At 46.2% G+C, this 17,494-nt stretch overlaps 2 protein-coding genes across 2 annotated transcripts; one reads left to right on the top strand and one right to left on the bottom strand.

Annotated features, from left to right (window-relative positions):
• The first annotated feature begins 8 nt into the window (after window positions 1–8).
• Window positions 9–13,891, top strand: IKZF5 (IKAROS family zinc finger 5). Its single transcript, XM_042863717.1, has 5 exons — window positions 9–49; window positions 1,785–1,853; window positions 6,160–6,323; window positions 6,613–6,795; window positions 9,318–13,891. Exons 3-5 carry the CDS (start codon window positions 6,191–6,193, stop codon window positions 10,265–10,267), a joined length of 1,266 nt encoding a protein of 421 aa, XP_042719651.1. The 5' UTR covers window positions 9–49; window positions 1,785–1,853; window positions 6,160–6,190; the 3' UTR covers window positions 10,268–13,891.
• PSTK (phosphoseryl-tRNA kinase) lies at window positions 10,489–17,376 on the bottom strand. The gene is given in 8 exon segments (XM_042863718.1): window positions 10,489–14,608; window positions 14,714–14,878; window positions 15,104–15,197; window positions 15,664–15,739; window positions 16,144–16,435; window positions 16,438–16,542; window positions 16,811–17,066; window positions 17,167–17,376. Coding segments are annotated over 8 exon segments (1,422 nt in total). The 3' UTR covers window positions 10,489–14,384.
• Between the last annotated feature and the right edge of the window lie 118 nt (window positions 17,377–17,494).

Below are 17,494 nucleotides of genomic sequence, written 5' to 3'. Positions count from 1 at the left end.
ACATGGCGGCGGCGGCGGAAGGGGGCGGCCGCGGCGCGGGGCGGCGGCGGTGAGTAGGGGCTGCGGGCTCCGCGGCCGTGAGGCGGGCTCCCGCCGGGCCGCTCGCTGAGGGCCGCCGAGCCGCGCGGCTGAGAGGCGGGCAGAGGGGTGAAGCGGCGCGGCCACCTCACGCGGGGCAGGCGGCGGTTGAGGCGGACGCGTCCCGGGCCGTTTGGCGCTGAGACGGCGGTGCTGCGGAGATGGAGCCCCACTCTCTCCCGCTCTGTGGAAGCTGCCAGCTCGGGGCCTTCTGCCTCGTTCGTTTTATACGGGAGAAGATGAGGTTGTGACAGGCGGCTCTTCTGCCACACCCCTTTTTTTTTTTTCCCTTTTCCTTTCTGATTCCTTAAAAGTAAGTGGGACGCGGATGTGTGCTGTTAGTCCTGTCACGCTGTTCTCCTGCAGCCGCAATTCCTGAAGTCTGATGTGTTGGTGCATTTTGTTTTTTTAACTACATACAATTTACTGATGATTTTGTGGTGTCTGAATGGTTTCTCATGGCAGAGTCGTGTGGTTGAGGGCTGGGGGAGAGCTGGGAGCAGCCTACAGGGCTGTGCCACACACAGACAGCGGGTTTGCTGCAGCACCCCTTGGGGAAATGGTGTCAGACCAAGGAAGGGGAGATTCAGGCTGGATATAATGTTCACTGTAAGGTTGGTGAGGCACTGCTCAGGCGGCCCAAGAAGTGGTGTTGCCCCATCATGCAGACACCCAAGGTCAGGGGATGGGATCTGAGCACCTGATGGAGCTGTGGTGTCCCAAAGCTCTGTGCCTTCCACTGAAATGTATTTTGCTTGGATGAAAATTTAATGTCTAGAGATTGGGACACAGGTGTAGGTAACTCTTTGAAAGGGTAGATAACAGCAGGACAATGGGAAACAGTTTGAAGTTGAGGGAGGGAAGATTTAGGTTGGATGTCAGGGGGAAGTTCTTTACTATGAGAGTGGGGAGGTAGTGGAACAGCTGCCCAGAGAGGCTGTGGATGCCCCGTCCCTGGAGGTGTTCAAGGCCAGGTTGGATGGGGTCCTGGGCAGCTTGGGCTGGTATTAAACGTGGAGGCTGGTGGCCCTGCATGTGGCAGCAGGTTGGAGATTTGTGATCCTTGAGGTCCCTTCCAACCCTGTCCGTTCTGTGATTCTGTGAAGAGGGTTCGTGTCCTACAGCACTTTGTCCACCATAAGCCTGGCATGTAGCACTGCAACCAATGCTATGTGGAACAACTGTGTAGTAAGCCAATAATCCACGTTCTGCTCAGAGCTATAGAAGGTGTGGTTGCCTGTGAAAATCTTTACAGGGAGAGCAGAGAAAGTGCCCAGTGTGCTCAGTTCATTCGAGTACATGAAATGTGAGCTGCTCTGCTCAGGTTCTAATAATTAAAGTTGCATTTACTAGTATGCGGTAGTCTGACCTACTATCATTCTTCCCTGGAAGGGAGAGCTGTAAGGTGTGTCTCTGCTGTAAAACAGACTCTGTCAGATAAGGTTCTTTTGTGCATGCAGATGTAGAGGGTTGTTGTCAAATTGGGGCAATTTATCTATGCTAAAATGAAAAAGAGTGGTGGGCATCTGCAAATTGAGTTGGTGACATAGAGAAAGGAGAACCCCCCAAAACATTATATTTTCCCAGTCTAATTTCTTAACTTGCAAGAAGGAAGCCTGGTCATCACTGTACTACATTGTCCTGTATACCCCTTTCATATCTATAATTCATGTCTTGATGTCCTTGTTTTTTTTTTCTCATTGCAGGAGACACCAACAAATGGAACACAAATTGACCTAAGCTTACATCAGGCTGGTGACATCCCCAAAAAAAAGGTATGCAAAATTAACATGTGACAACGTGGTCAAAACTAATTGAACAGTGTTAATGACAACAGTTACATAGGTGTGATGTGGATACAAAAAGTGAATTAATGCTTGCAAATAATTTTAAAGAGGGAGGAGGATGTTTGTTGTTGAATATGGTTTTGAATTCATAACTTGAGTTTTCACAGCTTACCTCGTGTTTTGTGTAGTAACTACTGGAAAACAGTGATGTTCTTATGGGAGAAGTAGCAGTAAATGATGCTGATTACAATCTGCAGGAACAGTAATGTGACAGGCCCATCTTCCTCTTTCCACTTGAGCCTGACTTCTGTATTCACAAATTCATTGCAAATTAAGACCTTAAAGATTTGTCACTTACAGTCCCAGAAAAAAAGCATGACAAGTGACTTCTGGTGAATATTTTTATTATTTCAATGCATAATAAATAAGTGAATTAAGACCACTGCAGAACAGGAAGCTAAGATTTTGAGATGAAAGAAACACTGTTTTCTCCAAGGCTTTTTTCTGTCCTTGCTAATTCTGTAGTCATTCCCAACATGAGACAGCAGAACAGATGCTATGGCAGAATTATCAATCTCTGGTTTCTTTGGAACCATTTCTTCCCTGGAAACAAACTATCAGGTACATAGCATTGTCCTCTGGTGGGATAGATGAAGCAGATGAAACTTTGTAATGCTTTTACTGGCAATGCTGAATTCTAATAAAGTGTACAGCACTAGAATATTAGAATTTGTTCTCCAAAACATATACAATTTTTTCAAGTTTCTTTCCTACATTGTAGGAAACTCACAGAGTTCCCTACATTGTTGTAACTCACAGAGGTTGGGAAGAATAATGGATTTCTTCCTTCTCTTCTTTTTTTCCCCCTTCAGGGAGGTGGGGTATCTCTGCTCTTTGTTTTGTCTGACATAACAGGAGTACATTTTTGGGCATGCTCGCTATTCAGTAGGAAACTAAAGTTCAGGTACAATCCATTAGGAAAATAAATAAATAAATAAATAGAGTCATAGAATCACCAAGGTTGGAAAAGGCCTACAAGATCATCCAGTCCAACCATCCACCTATCAGCAATAGATCTCACTAAACCACATCCCTCTACACAACATCCAAACATCCCTTGAACACCTCCAGTCGGTGACTCCACCACCTCCCCTGGCAGCCCATTCCAGCACTTGACCACTCTTTCAGAGAAGTAATATTTCCTCACAACCAGCCTGAACTTCCCCTGATGCAGCTTGAGGCCATTCCCTCTGGTCCTATCACCAGTTACATGAGAGAAGAGGCCGACCCCCAGCTCACTACAACCTCCCTTCAGGTAGTTACAGAGAGCAGTAAGATCTCCCTTGAGCCTGCTCTTCTGCAGACTGAACATTCCCAGCTCCTTCAGCTGCTCCTCATAAAACCTGTGCTCTAGACCTCTCACAGCATAGTTGCCCTACTCTCCTTGATGTCTTTCTTGCAGAGAAGGATCCAAAACTGAGCACAGTACTTGAGCTGCAGCCTCATTAGTGCTGAGTACAAAGGGACAATTGCTTTCCTGCTCCTGCTAGCAACACTATTTCTGATACAAGCCAGGATGCCATGGGCCTTCTTGGCCACCTGGGCTCACTGCTGGCTCACGTTCAGCCAAGCATCAACCAATACCCCTAGGTCCATTTCCTCTACACAGTCTTCCAGCCACTCTGCCCCAACCCTGTAGCATTGCCTAGGGTTGCGGTGGCTAAAGTGAAGGACCTGGTACGTTGTCTTCTTGAACCTTGTCCCATTGGCTTCAGCTCAGTCATCCAGCCTGTCCAGATCCCTCTGTAGGGCCTTGCTACCTCCAGGCAGATTGACACTCTGCCAAGTTGGTGTCATCTGCAGACTTGCTGAGGGTGCATTTCAATGCCCTCATCCAGGTCATCAATAAAGATACTGAAGAGGACAGGCCTCAACACTGATCTCTGGGAAATACCACTCGTGACTGGTCACAACTGGATTTGACTCCATTCAGCACCACTCTCAGCCCTCCAGCCAGCTCCTTACCCAGCAAAGCGTGTACCTGTCCAAGCCGTGGGCTGCCAGCTTCTCCCTTCTTCCATGGGAGGTAGATTCTCTTCTTCTCCTGGAGCCTCAGGAAAAGCTCCCTGTCCATCCACACCAGTCTTCTTCCTTGCTGGCTCATGTTGTGGCTCAGGGGGATAGATAGACTGTTCCTGTGCCTTTAAGACTTCTTTCTTGAGGAGCAACCAGCCTTCCTGGACCCCTTTACCCACCAAGACTGAATCCCAAGGGACCCTCTGTACTAGTCTGAACAATTTGAAATCTTCCCTCTGGAATCCCAAGGTTTTGCTGTCCCCTCCCGTGGCTCCACCAAGAATTGAGAACTCTACCGCTTCATGGTCACTCTGTCCAAGACAGCTCCAGACCTCCACATCTCCTACCAGACCTTCTCTGTGAACAGCAGGTCTAGCAGGGCACCTCCCCTGATGGGCTCTCTCACTAGCTGCAGAAGGAAGTTATCTTCCATACACTCTAAAAACTTAACAGACTGCTTCTTCTGTGCTGTGTTGTATTCCCAGCATAGATCAGGGAAGTTGAAGTTCCCCATAAGAACAAGGGCTGGTGATCACACAACTCCTGCCAGCTGCTCATAGAGCACCTCATCTGTCTCTTCATCCTGGTTAGGTGATCTTTAAAAGACCCCCACCAGGATGCCTGCCCCGACACAAGCCCAGTAACATCAAAACACTCTCTAACATAGAGAGCCATGCCATCACACCTCCTTCCTTGCATTTCCTTTCTGAAGGGCTTGTAGCCATTCATTCCAGTACTCCAGCCACATGAGCAATCCCACCACATTTCTGTAACAGCAATTCACTCATAACTTGCCTGCTGTACAATGGCTTCCAGCTCCTGTTTGTTGCCTGTGCTGCATGCACTGGTGTAGATGCACTTCAGCTGAACCCCCAATCCCATGCATTCCCTCTTCATATTTAAAGCCCTCTCTACAAGCCCTGCTAGCTCCTGGGCAAGGATCGTTTCCCCCTTCGAGACAGGTGATACCCATCAGCAGCCATTAGGCCAGGTGCTGAATAAACCACCCCATAGAATCATAGAATTGCTCAGGTTGGAAAAGATCTTAAAGATCATCCAGTCCAACTACAACCTAACCACACCACCCTAACTCTAGCAACCCTCTGCTAAATCACTGAGCACCACATCCAAACGGTTTTTAAACACATCCAGGGATGGTGACTCAACCACCTCCCTGTGCAGCCCATTCCAGTGCTTAACAACCCTTTCTGTAAAGAAGCTTTTCCTGATATCCAACCTAAACTTACCCTGGTGCAACTTGAGGCCATTTCCCCTCGTCCTGTCACCAGTGAGAAGAGACCAACCCCACTCTCACTGTAGGCACCTTTCAGATATTGGAAGACAGCCGTAAGGTCTCCCCTCAGCCTCCTTTTCCCCAGACTGAACAGCCCCAGTCCCTCCTGTCTCTCCCCATAGGCCATATTCTCCAAGCCCTTCACCAGCCTTGTTGCCCAACTTTGGACCTGCTCCAGCACCTCCATGTCCTTTCTGTACTGAGGTGCCCAAAAATGAACACAGCACTCGAGGTGAGGCCTCACCAGTGCTGATTACTTCCCTAGTCCTGCTCACCACAGCATTTCTGATCCAAGCCAGGATGCCATTGGCCTTCTCGGCCGCCTGGGCTCATACTCAGTGCTGTCCATCAGCACACCAAGGTCCCTTTCTGTCAGGCAGCTCTCCAGCCACTCCCCCCCAAGCCTGTATTGTTTCCCAGGTTGTTGCACCAAAATGCAGGCCCCAACACTTGGCCCTATTGAAACTCACACAGTTAACCTTGGCCCATCGATCCAGTCTATCCAGGTCCCTCTGTAGTGCCTTTCTCCCCTCAGGCAGATCAGCACTCCCTCCCAACTTGGTGCAGTCTGCAAACTTACTGATGGTGCACTCAATCCCCTCATCAAGATGGTTAATAATGATTAAACTGAGGTAGGTTGTGATGGGAGTTGCTTGTGTCGCCGAGCTGGGACCTGCAGTCTCTTGATGATTTTGATTATGTCATTTCACCTGCTCTTATGTAGTCCTTATTTTCCTGTTTCTGCAGATGATTTTCATACTAATACTTAATGATCTTGATTATTAAGATCCTGAAATTATGGTGTCAGTTCATGTATTTAGACATGATACACGATAAAAATAGTCCCTCCCTATAAAAAGCTTGGTTTTATGAATGCTTTTAAATGCAGTGGAACTTGTGATTTGAACATATTTTTCCTTCTAGGCACAAGGGGTTGTAAACTTAAAGAGGGAATATGGGTGAAAAGAAGCCAGAACCTTTGGACTTTGTAAAAGATTTTCAGGAATACCTTACACAGCAGACTCACCATGTGAATATGATTTCTGGATCTGTTAGTGGAGACAAGGAAGCAGAGACTCTTCAGGGAGGTAAGCTAACTTCAGTCCTATCAGCATTTTGGATCCTGGGAAATGACTGCACAGTCTACATTCTGGATAATTATGCACTCTACTCCCATTATGTGGAAGCACCTCTAGTAGTAGTTTTTACATCACAGAGGATGTATGTGTACCCTTATCTTTATTAGGGTTTGTTCTGATAGTTCTGTGTGTTTAATGAGCAAGGGCGTACGGAAGCAGAGATACTTGGCGTATCTCACAGCACAACAGCTGTTATCTCAGAGATTGTCTATTGAAATGCCTGTTGCATTCTTCACAGCTGGGACTGAAGGTGATCAGAATGGGCTGGATCATCCTTCTGTTGAAGTTTCACTGGATGAAAACTCAGGAATGTTAGTGGATGGATTTGAAAGGACATTTGATGGAAAATTGAAGTGTCGCTACTGCAACTATGCCAGCAAAGGCACAGCAAGGCTGATAGAGCATATCAGAATTCATACAGGTATGAAATATTCTACAGTACTTCACAGTGAGGCACTGTGGTGTGCACTCAGTGTTACGTTTTGCATATGAGCAGCTGTCATCTTCAAGCAGTGTGATATTTCTTTGAGTTACTCGGCAGATAACCTGCTTTTTTGTTGTTGTTGTTGGTATTGTTTGTTTGCTGATTCCTGAGATGTCTTTGGCTTTGTGTGCATGGGGAGCCTCAAAGAGAATGGCTGGAACAATGTATTGTTACTTAATATCAAATGTTGTAAATCCTTCTTGTACCACAAAGCAAAAATGAAGCTTTACTTCTTCAAGTGTGAGAACGTGGGTAACAGTACAGTGTCAGTATTCCTTCCCTTACTATAGAAAGTTGTCTATGTTCTCCTATACTCTTAGATCCTAACAGCCCTTTTGTGTTCTCCAAATGCCTTATCCTGCTGCTGCTTTATGGAACAGAAGTCATTTGGTGGCTTGAGCTAGCAAAACAATATCTGCTATAGATCATGACCTTTTCAGTATAGCTGTAGTATACAAAAACAAGATGAATTCCATTTGAAAGCTGAAGTGCTGAGAAAACGTCATCAAAACTTCTGACCCACTGGTAATTATTCAAAACCAAGCCTTCTGAGGACTGTGTACCATCTGCAAACAGGAAGGTCCTCTCTGGGGAGAAGTGTGACACTTAGGGTTTGTGCCTTGGCTAACATTCAGACTTGTTTCTCATGGCTGTAGCATGTAATATTGTCAGCATCACCCCAGACCTGAACTTCAGGATGGTAAGTTGCCCACAACACATAGAACCATCAGTTCTTCATATGCCTTCTTTGTTTCAAATAAAATCTTTGCTCTGTCTTCAAGTTTTGGGAAATGCTGGAAGAGCAGAGCTTTATGTGACAGGTGACTGTTCTCAGTGCATTTGCAAATGTTGCCAGAACTGGAGAGTAAATGCATGACTCGTTTGATCAAGGAAACTGTCCTACTTAAAGGCAAATTGATCCAAGGCCTCTGTTTTATTGTGCTCAGAAGCATGGGGAGGAAGCGTGGCAAAGGGCTAAGACATGGATTGCATGACTATGAAAGCTCAGAGTGAGCCAGCATTGCAATAGGGATCTGGGAGCTGACCTGTAGCTCAGAGAGATGTAAGCAAACAGATGATGTGTCCTGGATAATGTGCAAGTGCAGCAAGTATCTACCAAAGCAATTATGGCACAGGCATGACCATACGACTATTATTAAGTGCAATTTACTCTGCATAAAATTCATACTGGGTCTTAATAGCAGTGCTGTCAGTGGTTTACTGGCTGTGCTGTGTTTAAGGGTTTGCAACACGACACACAGATCTTTTTCTGTGTCACCAGTTTAGACTGAAATAAGAACTGCATTAACTTTGCCATGGGAAGGGCTGTGTGACCATTAGTCATGTGACACCTTGTGTGTCCTGTGCAGTGCTTGCACATTATCAGTAGCCCTGACTGCATTCAGACATCTGGTTTTTGTTGTTGTTGTAGATAATGGATTTTGAAAGCCACAAAGCAGTTCTGTTGGCCTGTTCTCACAGCGATAGAGAATGCTTCAAAAGAACTTAAAGGCTGAAGAGAAGGATCACACTCTTCTGTTTTGCAGTTTGCAAAACATTTTGCAACAGAAGTTGCTCAAAAGCAGTTTAGAAATTGGCATATCATTCTAGGTAGGAAGGTAAGCATGTGGAAGGTAAGGAATGTGGCATGTCAGCACCTGGACATGCATCAAATCACACCAAAGGCATTTCTAACCATCCACACATAGAATGCAAAAACTCCTAAGATATCAATCTGGGAAAGGAGGATTGAGAACCCCAGTACGATGTTACACAGGTAACACATGGAGTTGTTTGAAAGCTTTCAGAGAGTTGTGTTTGAAAACACAACTACAGAAGCGTTAGTGGGAAATGTCATCTAGTAGAAGAATGAAGTTCAAGCTGTCAGAAAGGACAGTACCTGACTACCATGTCTGAGACAGCAGTTGTCTGGTGGTTTGCTGGATTTAGTTTTCTTCAGTAACTCTTTAGCCACAGAATTCTTCTTGAAAATTCAGTTCTCGAGTACATGTATGTGTGCATGAGTTACTTGGATAATAATTCCAAGATGTTTAAAAGTGAGAATTGTGCAGAAGATGTCAAAAGAATGCCTTTCCTCGATGTTAAAAGAGCAGTGAGACATTACTGCAGCCAACTGGTTGCATGCTTTAGAGAGGAGGTAGATTTTGGATCTAATGAGAGCACCGCACGGACATCACTGCATTTGGTTCTTGGCATCATTGCTGCAATTCTCAGGCTATTGGCTGTGCTAGTTGTGCTCACGTTGTTTCTGATGCTCACTCACTTAGGAGAGGCAGACATGTGTAACTTTACTCCGCTATTCCACCAAACATCCAGCTAATCTCAAGACTAGCAACAACTCTGAAGCTGAATTTGAGCCCTTTGGTGAGCAGCACACAGCTATTTCCATGAAAAGACTTTTCCTGTGAGATGCCACAGTATCTTTTTTAATTTTCCAGGTGAGAAGCCACACAGATGCCATTTGTGTCCCTTTGCGTCCGCTTACGAACGTCATCTGGAAGCTCACATGCGATCCCATACTGGTGAGAAACCATACAAATGTGAGTTGTGTTCCTTCCGCTGCAGTGACAGAAGCAACTTATCTCACCACCGGAGGCGTAAACATAAAATGGTGCCTATCAAGGGTACGAGGTCTTCCCTGAGTAGCAAGAAAATGTGGGGGGTTCTGCAGAAGAAGACCAGCAACTTGGGGTACAGCAGAAGAGCGTTAATTAATTTGAGCCCACCTTCTATGGTGGTTCACAAACCAGACTACCTGAATGATTTCACTCATGAAATCCCAAATATCCAGACTGAAGCTTATGAGAACATGACTAAGTCATCCCAGACCGGTGGGTTGCCAAGAGATCCACAAGACCTCATGGTTGATAATCCTTTAAACCAGCTCTCTACGTTAGCTGGACAGTTGTCCAGCTTGCCACCCGAAAACCAAAATGAGAGAGGATGCTCTCCTGATGTTGTTACCTGCCAAGACGAAAAGCCTTTCATGATGCAGCAGCCTGCTACGCCCGCTGTAGTTTCTTCTGTGTCAGCAAGCATTGCTCAGAGTTCATCTCCAACCAGCCCGGATCCTCGGCCTGCACACAACCAAAGGAACTACAGCCCGGTGGCGGGGCCGAGCAGCGACCGCAGCGCCCACACCAGTACTCCCAGCATAAGTAACAGCCAGCCAAGCACTCCAGCTCCCACCCTTCCTGTTCAGGACCCCCAGCTTCTGCATCACTGCCAGCACTGTGACATGTATTTTGCGGACAATATCCTTTACACCATTCACATGGGATGTCATGGGTTTGAGAATCCTTTTCAGTGCAACATATGTGGGTGCAAGTGTAAAAACAAGTATGACTTTGCTTGCCATTTTGCGAGAGGTCAACATAGCCAACATTGAGAACGTGCTTTCTTTTAGTTTTTTAACATATTGCAATATATTTTTCATACTTCCTGAAGGAAAGCTTGCACATTCCCATAAGGAAAGTTTGCATTGAACTATTGGACAAAGAAGGCAAATTTATTTCTGTGTTGTCATGAAACTTGCCAGGGAAATTTTGTATAAGGTGTGGTGGTTGTTTTATATGTAGCCTTTAAAAGGAGGGGAAAAAAGAAAAGAAAAAAGAGAAATCAACCCACTGAAAGTATTATAACAATTGGAATTTATTAAGATGTTTTGGTTGCAAAATTTCAGTCGCTTGCTCTTAAAATCCCCATAAATATTACAGATGCAGAAACAGAGTGTCCTGACACGTAGAATACAGTCATCAGATTTGTTAGATAGGATAAAATATGTTAGGCATAAACTATGAAAGGTTACTGCACAGACAGATGTGGTTGCTTTGGAGACTTATCCTTAAAAACAGCTACTATCAAGGTTAAAACACAGACAGAAGCAACTTTCACATACAAATTGAATTTGACTTTAAAGCTCACTTTAATCTGATGAGATTATGATGTTTTTGCTTACTGTAACCCAAACTCAAAACACTAATTTAACTATTATTGTTAAGATTCACCGTGAAACTAGAAGATGAAAGATGATTGTGAGTGAAACTCTGGTAGGAAAATAAAGTTAAGAGCCAATCATTCACTGCCTATAAAAAGAAGGAATAAACTTGACACCTTATTTGAAACTGCAAAGTACACTTAGCAAAATTGTATCCATGTTAAAAGGAGGCAATTCTTGTAGTACTAGCACAGATCAGTGTTAACTGCCTTAAATCAATTTGTACACATCTTTAAAATTTGCACAACTAGACTTCTGTCTGGCTGATGGAAGTTCTAATGGAAAGGAGAGGTTTATGAGCTGAATCTGATACTCAGTTTTATCTTGGGCCGGGCGACAGCTGGTAGGTTGCCTTTCTGTTTGAAAGCTGTGTAATCATGTTATTGTAAGCTTTGGCTAACTTGGAAGCCAGTTTGTCTGGCATCCATCCCCAACATTTGTTGTGCTGGAAGTACAGAGAAGAGCTGAGGGTGTGTTTGTGGTGGGGTCGGGTTTGTTTTGTTGGGTTTTTTAAGTATTCATGTAGTAGGCAGGCCACGAAGCACTGGCTGGCTACATTTAATTCATTGTGATGAATAGCATACGTACACAAAGATGTACATGAAGTCCATTGCACATGTTTATTTAATCCTTTACATGTTACTTTAGAAGCACCTAGACTAATGGACAGGCACTTTAATAGGAACTTATATGAAACATCCTAGTAGAACTAATAAAAGCTCTTGATATGTTACACAGGAATTTGTAATGCTTCAGAAATTGAAGAACCATTACTTTTACCATACTTAGATGTGCACTTTTATCTTAGTTTGTCTTACTGGAGACAAATTAAAGCTTCTTTTATATGTATTCCCTCTTTCCTGTCAGCAAAATATGGCAGAAAATGTTTTGTCAAAAGTAGGAAGATTTTGTGTTCTGGAAATCAGTGTCTGCAATCTGAACAGTGACTGTTTGGTTATTCAGATCTGTATTGCCATGGGAGCTAAAGCTTACAAGGACTTCTGTTTAAGAAGAATACGCAGGGAAAAAGAACCTGACAATTTTGGCACCAGAGGTGATTTTCACTTGAACGAATTGGAAATCTAGGAACTGAATACACTTACCCAATTCATCCACTGTTTTGGTTTCAGGCTTGGTTTCAAATGCATTTTAGTGAGTTGGTATAACTGAGAATATCATTTCCATTTTTCATATGGCACTCTTTATAATCCTCTGATATCCCTTTCTCACTTTATAAAGTTTCAGAAGCAAAACAGCAGCTCTTTGCATGAACTGCGTGCAGAGGACCTGGAGCCACCCACCTGTGTGTCCTTGTGTATTTTGAAGGCTATGGTGAAGTTGACTGAACTGGAATCCACGTGGAAGGCATTGCTCCTGTACAGGCTGTGTGATGTGGCCTTGCCAGTCACAGAACAGTACCGAGGTGACACACAGAGGTGGCTAAATTACACACTATTAGAACCACAAATATTAAAGACCATTACAATTACTAATCTTTTTCTTACCTTTTGGTACACGGTGCAGGCTTTAATTGCTAGGCTCTGGCTGCTGCAAGGAGACTTCCAGGATTGCACTGCTGTAAGGAATACCCTCCAGCTGTGAGTTACTAGGTTACAACAGCTGAGTTTGGTTTGTGGCTCCAGTCTTTGACACCAGAGGGATTGCTGTGGTTGTGTTCTGTCTTTATATTGTTTCTTCAGCAGTGCCTATAAGCAGTATGGACTTCCTATCAAGTGCAGTGACTTCTGAACCATAATTGCCCTGCATGTAACTGCAGGCAGAGCAGTAAGGTTGCTATGAGAAGCAGCTGGTAGCAAGAGGGAGTCTGTGTGACCTCACTGAAAGGGGCCCTATGTAATGCTGTGTTCTGTTGTGCCAAACAGTTCCCTGACTATAACTAGCTCCTTCTGACTACTGAGTAGCTTTGGAAGGCGTGTTTTCCTGTTGGTTTTGTTGTACATATTGTTTACTATAATTTAAAGACCAGAACTAATTCTGGAAGATGGATGATGATCCTGACAGTTGCCATGCACAAGCAGGCCTCACTTGTTCAGCCAGCGAGGGATTCCCTTATGGAACCACGGGATCAAGATCTTGGCTAGTGAGCCTTTCCACATTGGCTTCTCCATGGGCTGCACTGGCTTTTCTTTATGAAAACAAACCTTTGTACTGCAAGGTGGTAATGAGCATCTGACCTCGTATTACAGGGAAGTTTGGGAACAAGCTGATCTATTTTTTCCCCCATACCTTGACTCTGGTAACTTCTGTAGTTGCAAAACATTAAGTTAATGGTTTTGTTTGGTTTGTTTGTATTGTGATAGATTATTTTACACGTTTGTTGATGATCTGAGCATGCATTATTTACAGCACTCTTCATACAGACTCAGTGCTTTGAGAGGTATTCCAGCGAGCGTGAAGATCTTGGTAGATCATCTCAGTTAACGCTTAAGCCAACTGTAAAACAGCCAACAGAGAGTAGCAATAGTTGGTTTGTCACAGATACAACGTTTAGATAAAGTTAATTTTGACATCAAACTTTAATTGGCATTTTAACATAAAGGTGCGTGCCACTGTTTCCTAGCAAAATGATCCGTTGTATTTCTGTTCCAGGATGTTTTTGGGGTTTGCTTCTTTGCTTTTTGTTTCTTTGGACGATGGGAATGTAATTTAGAAGTTTTCACTGGCAAGTTTTCTGTTAGTTTTCAACTTCTTTGAGAATCTACAGCAAATGGATGTTTTGGTGCAGGAAAATATATACCCTGCTGAAGCATTTTTCATTGAGCAATCTTTGTGTATGTGCTTCTAAGTACCTGCTTTGTTAATAATACGTATTTCAATGTAAAGAGCATATTTTGTATGCAAAAATGAAATCCATTAGAACTGTAAACTAAATTTTACTGTGTAGTGGATGTTCTCAGAAGACAGGGTTAATTCTGAAATAACTATATCTAGTGTAGTTCATGTTGTGGAGCTTTGCTTTTGTAAGGTAAGAATAAAATAATACTTTCTAATTAAGCCTACGTGATTCATCTTTCAATTGCATGTGGATCAGCTGGTGAACTGCTCATGCCTAGGTGTGCTTTAGGTAAGGTGTGGAAGGTGAGATCAAGGCTTTGGTCACCCTAAGCTGGATGTCCCTATGCATGGAAATGAATGTCTTGTAACAGCTTTGAAGGCAGCACCAACTTTTAAGCTCCTTTGGACATCCAAGTTATTCCAACCTGCATTCATGTGTGCCTGCAGCTCTGAATCTCAATTTAAGGTGTTTCAAATCTTTTCCTTTACGGTGTTGCTGTAGAGAGGCCGAGAGCCTGACCTAAAAATTGGACTGCCAGTTGAATGGAGCATAACTGTCTGTATCCTGACTTTGGATGCTGCAGTTCATTTATTGTCAACCTATCACTCAACATGCTAAATGCCATCTCACTGCTTTTACACCCTGTCAGGCACAAAAGAGCTGTGGAAATGCTCAGCTACCTGTTGGGAACAGAGCTGAGCAGGCTGCCATTCAAGGTGCTCTTTGAAACCTCAGCTGCATGAGGTTCTGGGAAAGCCAGGCCAGCCCGATGTTGGTCCCACTGCAAGAGAGAAGTGGAACTTGATGACTTCCAGGCATTCCTCCCAGGCTGCTGTGCTCTACACCATCCCTGTTCCATAAACCAGGAGCAGGAATTAGAGGTGGCTGAGCCCTGAGAAGGAAGCTGTCACTCTCAGGTGTTTTCAGCAGTACTGCTAAAGCAGCATTACGTTTTTAACACTCTCTACTCTTCAAAGCAACCCAACATTCTCTGTATTATTACTTTAAAATGTATTTATTAACTATATTGGTTGCCTCAAGTTGGAATGAAGAAAGCACACTGGTACCAGGGTCAGTAGTGGGATTTTGTTGGCCAGATTCATTTCCCACATGACTTCCATGCCGCAGATCTTCCAAAAATTCTGCCTTGAGTTTGTTGAGTTCTTCTGCCAGGCTTTTCATCTCACTTGGGAGCATGTTCTTATCTTAAAGACAATTCAAGTTGTCATTTTATACTCATTTTAGAAACTAACATTTACCATAACTTTGGCTCGTGTTGTTCAATAATTCTGGCAAGGCTTCTGAAGGATATTGCCTTGGTCACAGCTGCAGGGTTGGGAATCCAATTAATCCTGAGGGATTCCACAGGTTAACCTTACGGTGCCAGCTAACACCTTGGCTGTGCTCCACCTCAGCTGTGCCTCACGTACCTTTTGCCTCCTTCATAGTTTGAGAGATGATTCGTCTGCACGTCTGATCAGCTTGATGGACAGCACTGGCTGCACAGATCGCTCGATCTGCTTCCTATCCAAAAGGACCAACAGACAGGGAGAAACATGCAAACAAATGAGAATTCGTTCACATTATGATCAGCCTTTGAAGTACTCATTCTCCAGCGGGGAGAAATGTGAGCACCACCTCAGTGCCCAGCGCAGCGCACGTCTGCTCCTTCTCTTCTGAGACAGAGGGCGACTGCCAGACACGTACACACGACATGAAGAAGCGAGCATTATCTCCTTCACTGTGATCAGCTCCAAAAGGCATTCTTTACTGCTGCTAATTGCAGCAGGTTGTCTGTTGGCTTCGTTTAATAAGGTGACAAAAGTACCTGTTTCAAATAGGCTCAGCCTCCGTGTGCATGCTTTTGCCACCCAGAACTGCAATAGAACTCTTTGAATTTTTGTCACTGCGGTGTTGTGAGCACAATTCCAGAAGAAATTAATTCCCTATCATCTGAAAGAGCTATGGATTTTAAAACACAGCACTCTACCTTCTGCTCAGTGTCTTCCTTGTTTTGCTTCACGGGATTTTGCAACGCAGCGCCCAGCAAATTAATTATCTGCACGCTAAGGAAACAAAGAATAGAGAAATGCATTAATCCAACAGTCTCAACAGAAATGTATCTTTCATTTTGTCATGATAGCTCATGACAGAAAACCCCCATTTCCAGTTAAATTTATGAGACAGTCAGTGAGATAATAGTTACAGAGAAGTCAGATCATAGAATGGCTTTAGATGGGACCTCAAGGATCATCAAGCTCCAACCCTCTGTCACATGCAGGGCCACCAACCTCCACATTTAATCCCAGACCAGGCTGCCCAGGGCCCCATCCAACCTGGCCTTGAGCACCTCCAGGGATGGGGCATCCACAGGTGGCGGTTCCAGCACCTCACCACTCTCACAATAAAGAGCTTAATGATATGAAACGATGACAAGCTTCAACTGCCCGTATGTGCAAACAGAACTCACTGGAAAGCCTCCATCAGCCTGGCATCACACTGCTCCTCCAGGGTGCACGCAGAGCAGCTCAGGATGAGGCTGTTCTGCTCCCAGGGGTTCTTCTCAGGCTCTGGCAGCTCCATTCTCTGTGCCATACGACAGATCGTCCCCTCGGGCACCGGGCTGCCCCGCAGGCGGTTCCTCTGCAGGCACAGCTCCAGGGGGCATTCCAGGAAGAGCTGGCAGAAGCCCAGGCAATCTGCAGGGATGCAATGGACAGTTGTCTGGACGAGGCCGTGCACGAGTGCTGATCCTCTGGATGAAGGAGCCCAGTTCTGAGGGCGACACACCGAGAACGGCAGCGTGAGACCCAGCAGCTCCTATGCTGCTCGCTCCAAAAGTAGCGCCTCCTGTTTATTCCCACGGAAACTACAACAGGTACAAAGGGCACAACACTGACAGAGCAAACTCTCGGCTACAAAACAGTGTTTTTTCAACGCAGCCACCGTCAGCTCTGAGACCAACGAGAGCCCGTGCGCTGAACCGGTACACGTGTAGACGGGCGGCAAAGGCTGCCCTGCCGGGAAGGTCCAACCCTCCTGCCATCCCCCCAGCGCCACCCCGCTGCCACCGGCCGACACGAAGCAGGACGCCCCGCTCGACCCACGCCCGGCAGGAGGAGCGGAGCACGAATTACACTCGCGAGCCAGCTGGAACACCTCGTATCGCATGCTGCGGTAGTAGAAGTTGTCATCCAGGACGACGCACAGCGGGCGGACCCCGGCACCGCCTCCGTCCCGCCCCGGGAGCGGCCCCTGCTCGGCGCAGCAGCTCAGGAAGCGGCCCCAGGCGGGCGGGGCGGGGCCGGGCGGGGGGGAGCCGGAGCGCAGCGCCCGCAGGAAGCGCTCCAGGAGCCGCAGCACTTCCCGCCGCCGCCGCTTCCAGGCGGAGTCCTGCGGGGCGGAGCGACGAGCGGGGTTTGCGCCTCGCCGCCCGGCAACGGCGGCCGAGCGACGCGGCCAATGGGAAGGCGGGAAGGAGAGCGGCACTGACCAATGGGGGCTCCCCGTCCGGAGGCTCGCCCCGCCCCCGGGCCTCCTCCGGGATGAGGTCGTCGTAGACGAGCAGCGCGCAGTCCCAGCCCTGGCGGAGCGGCAGTTGGCGGTGCAGAGCGCGGGCCAGCGTAGACTTGCCGGAGGCCGGCAGCCCGCACAGCACGCACAGCACGCACAGCACCACGCGCCCGACGTCCGCCCGCTCCATCGCCGCCGCACTGCGCTCAGACGCCGCTTCCCCGAGGGGGCGGCCCTGCGCAGGCGCAATGGAAGAGCGGGCGTGCGGCGAGAGCGCCCCCTGGCGGAGCGGCGGTCCTCGAGGCAGC

The sequence above is a fragment of the Lagopus leucura genome, unplaced genomic scaffold (genome assembly GCF_019238085.1).
Source record: "Lagopus leucura isolate 7727_CA_CO unplaced genomic scaffold, USGS_WTPT01 Super-Scaffold_741, whole genome shotgun sequence".
Taxonomy (NCBI): domain Eukaryota; kingdom Metazoa; phylum Chordata; class Aves; order Galliformes; family Phasianidae; genus Lagopus; species Lagopus leucura.
This window is presented reverse-complemented; position numbering and strand designations above follow the sequence as displayed.

Excerpts from the sequence above, each read along its gene's own strand:
- IKZF5 (XM_042863717.1), top strand. The coding sequence starts at position 6,191 with ATGGGTGAAAAGAAGCCAGAACCTTTGGACTTTGTAAAAGATTTTCAG. Across the intron at positions 6,324-6,612 it reads AGCAGAGACTCTTCAGGGAG|CTGGGACTGAAGGTGATCAG; the intron begins GTAAGCTAACTT and ends CATTCTTCACAG. Across the intron at positions 6,796-9,317 it reads GCATATCAGAATTCATACAG|GTGAGAAGCCACACAGATGC; the intron begins GTATGAAATATT and ends TTAATTTTCCAG.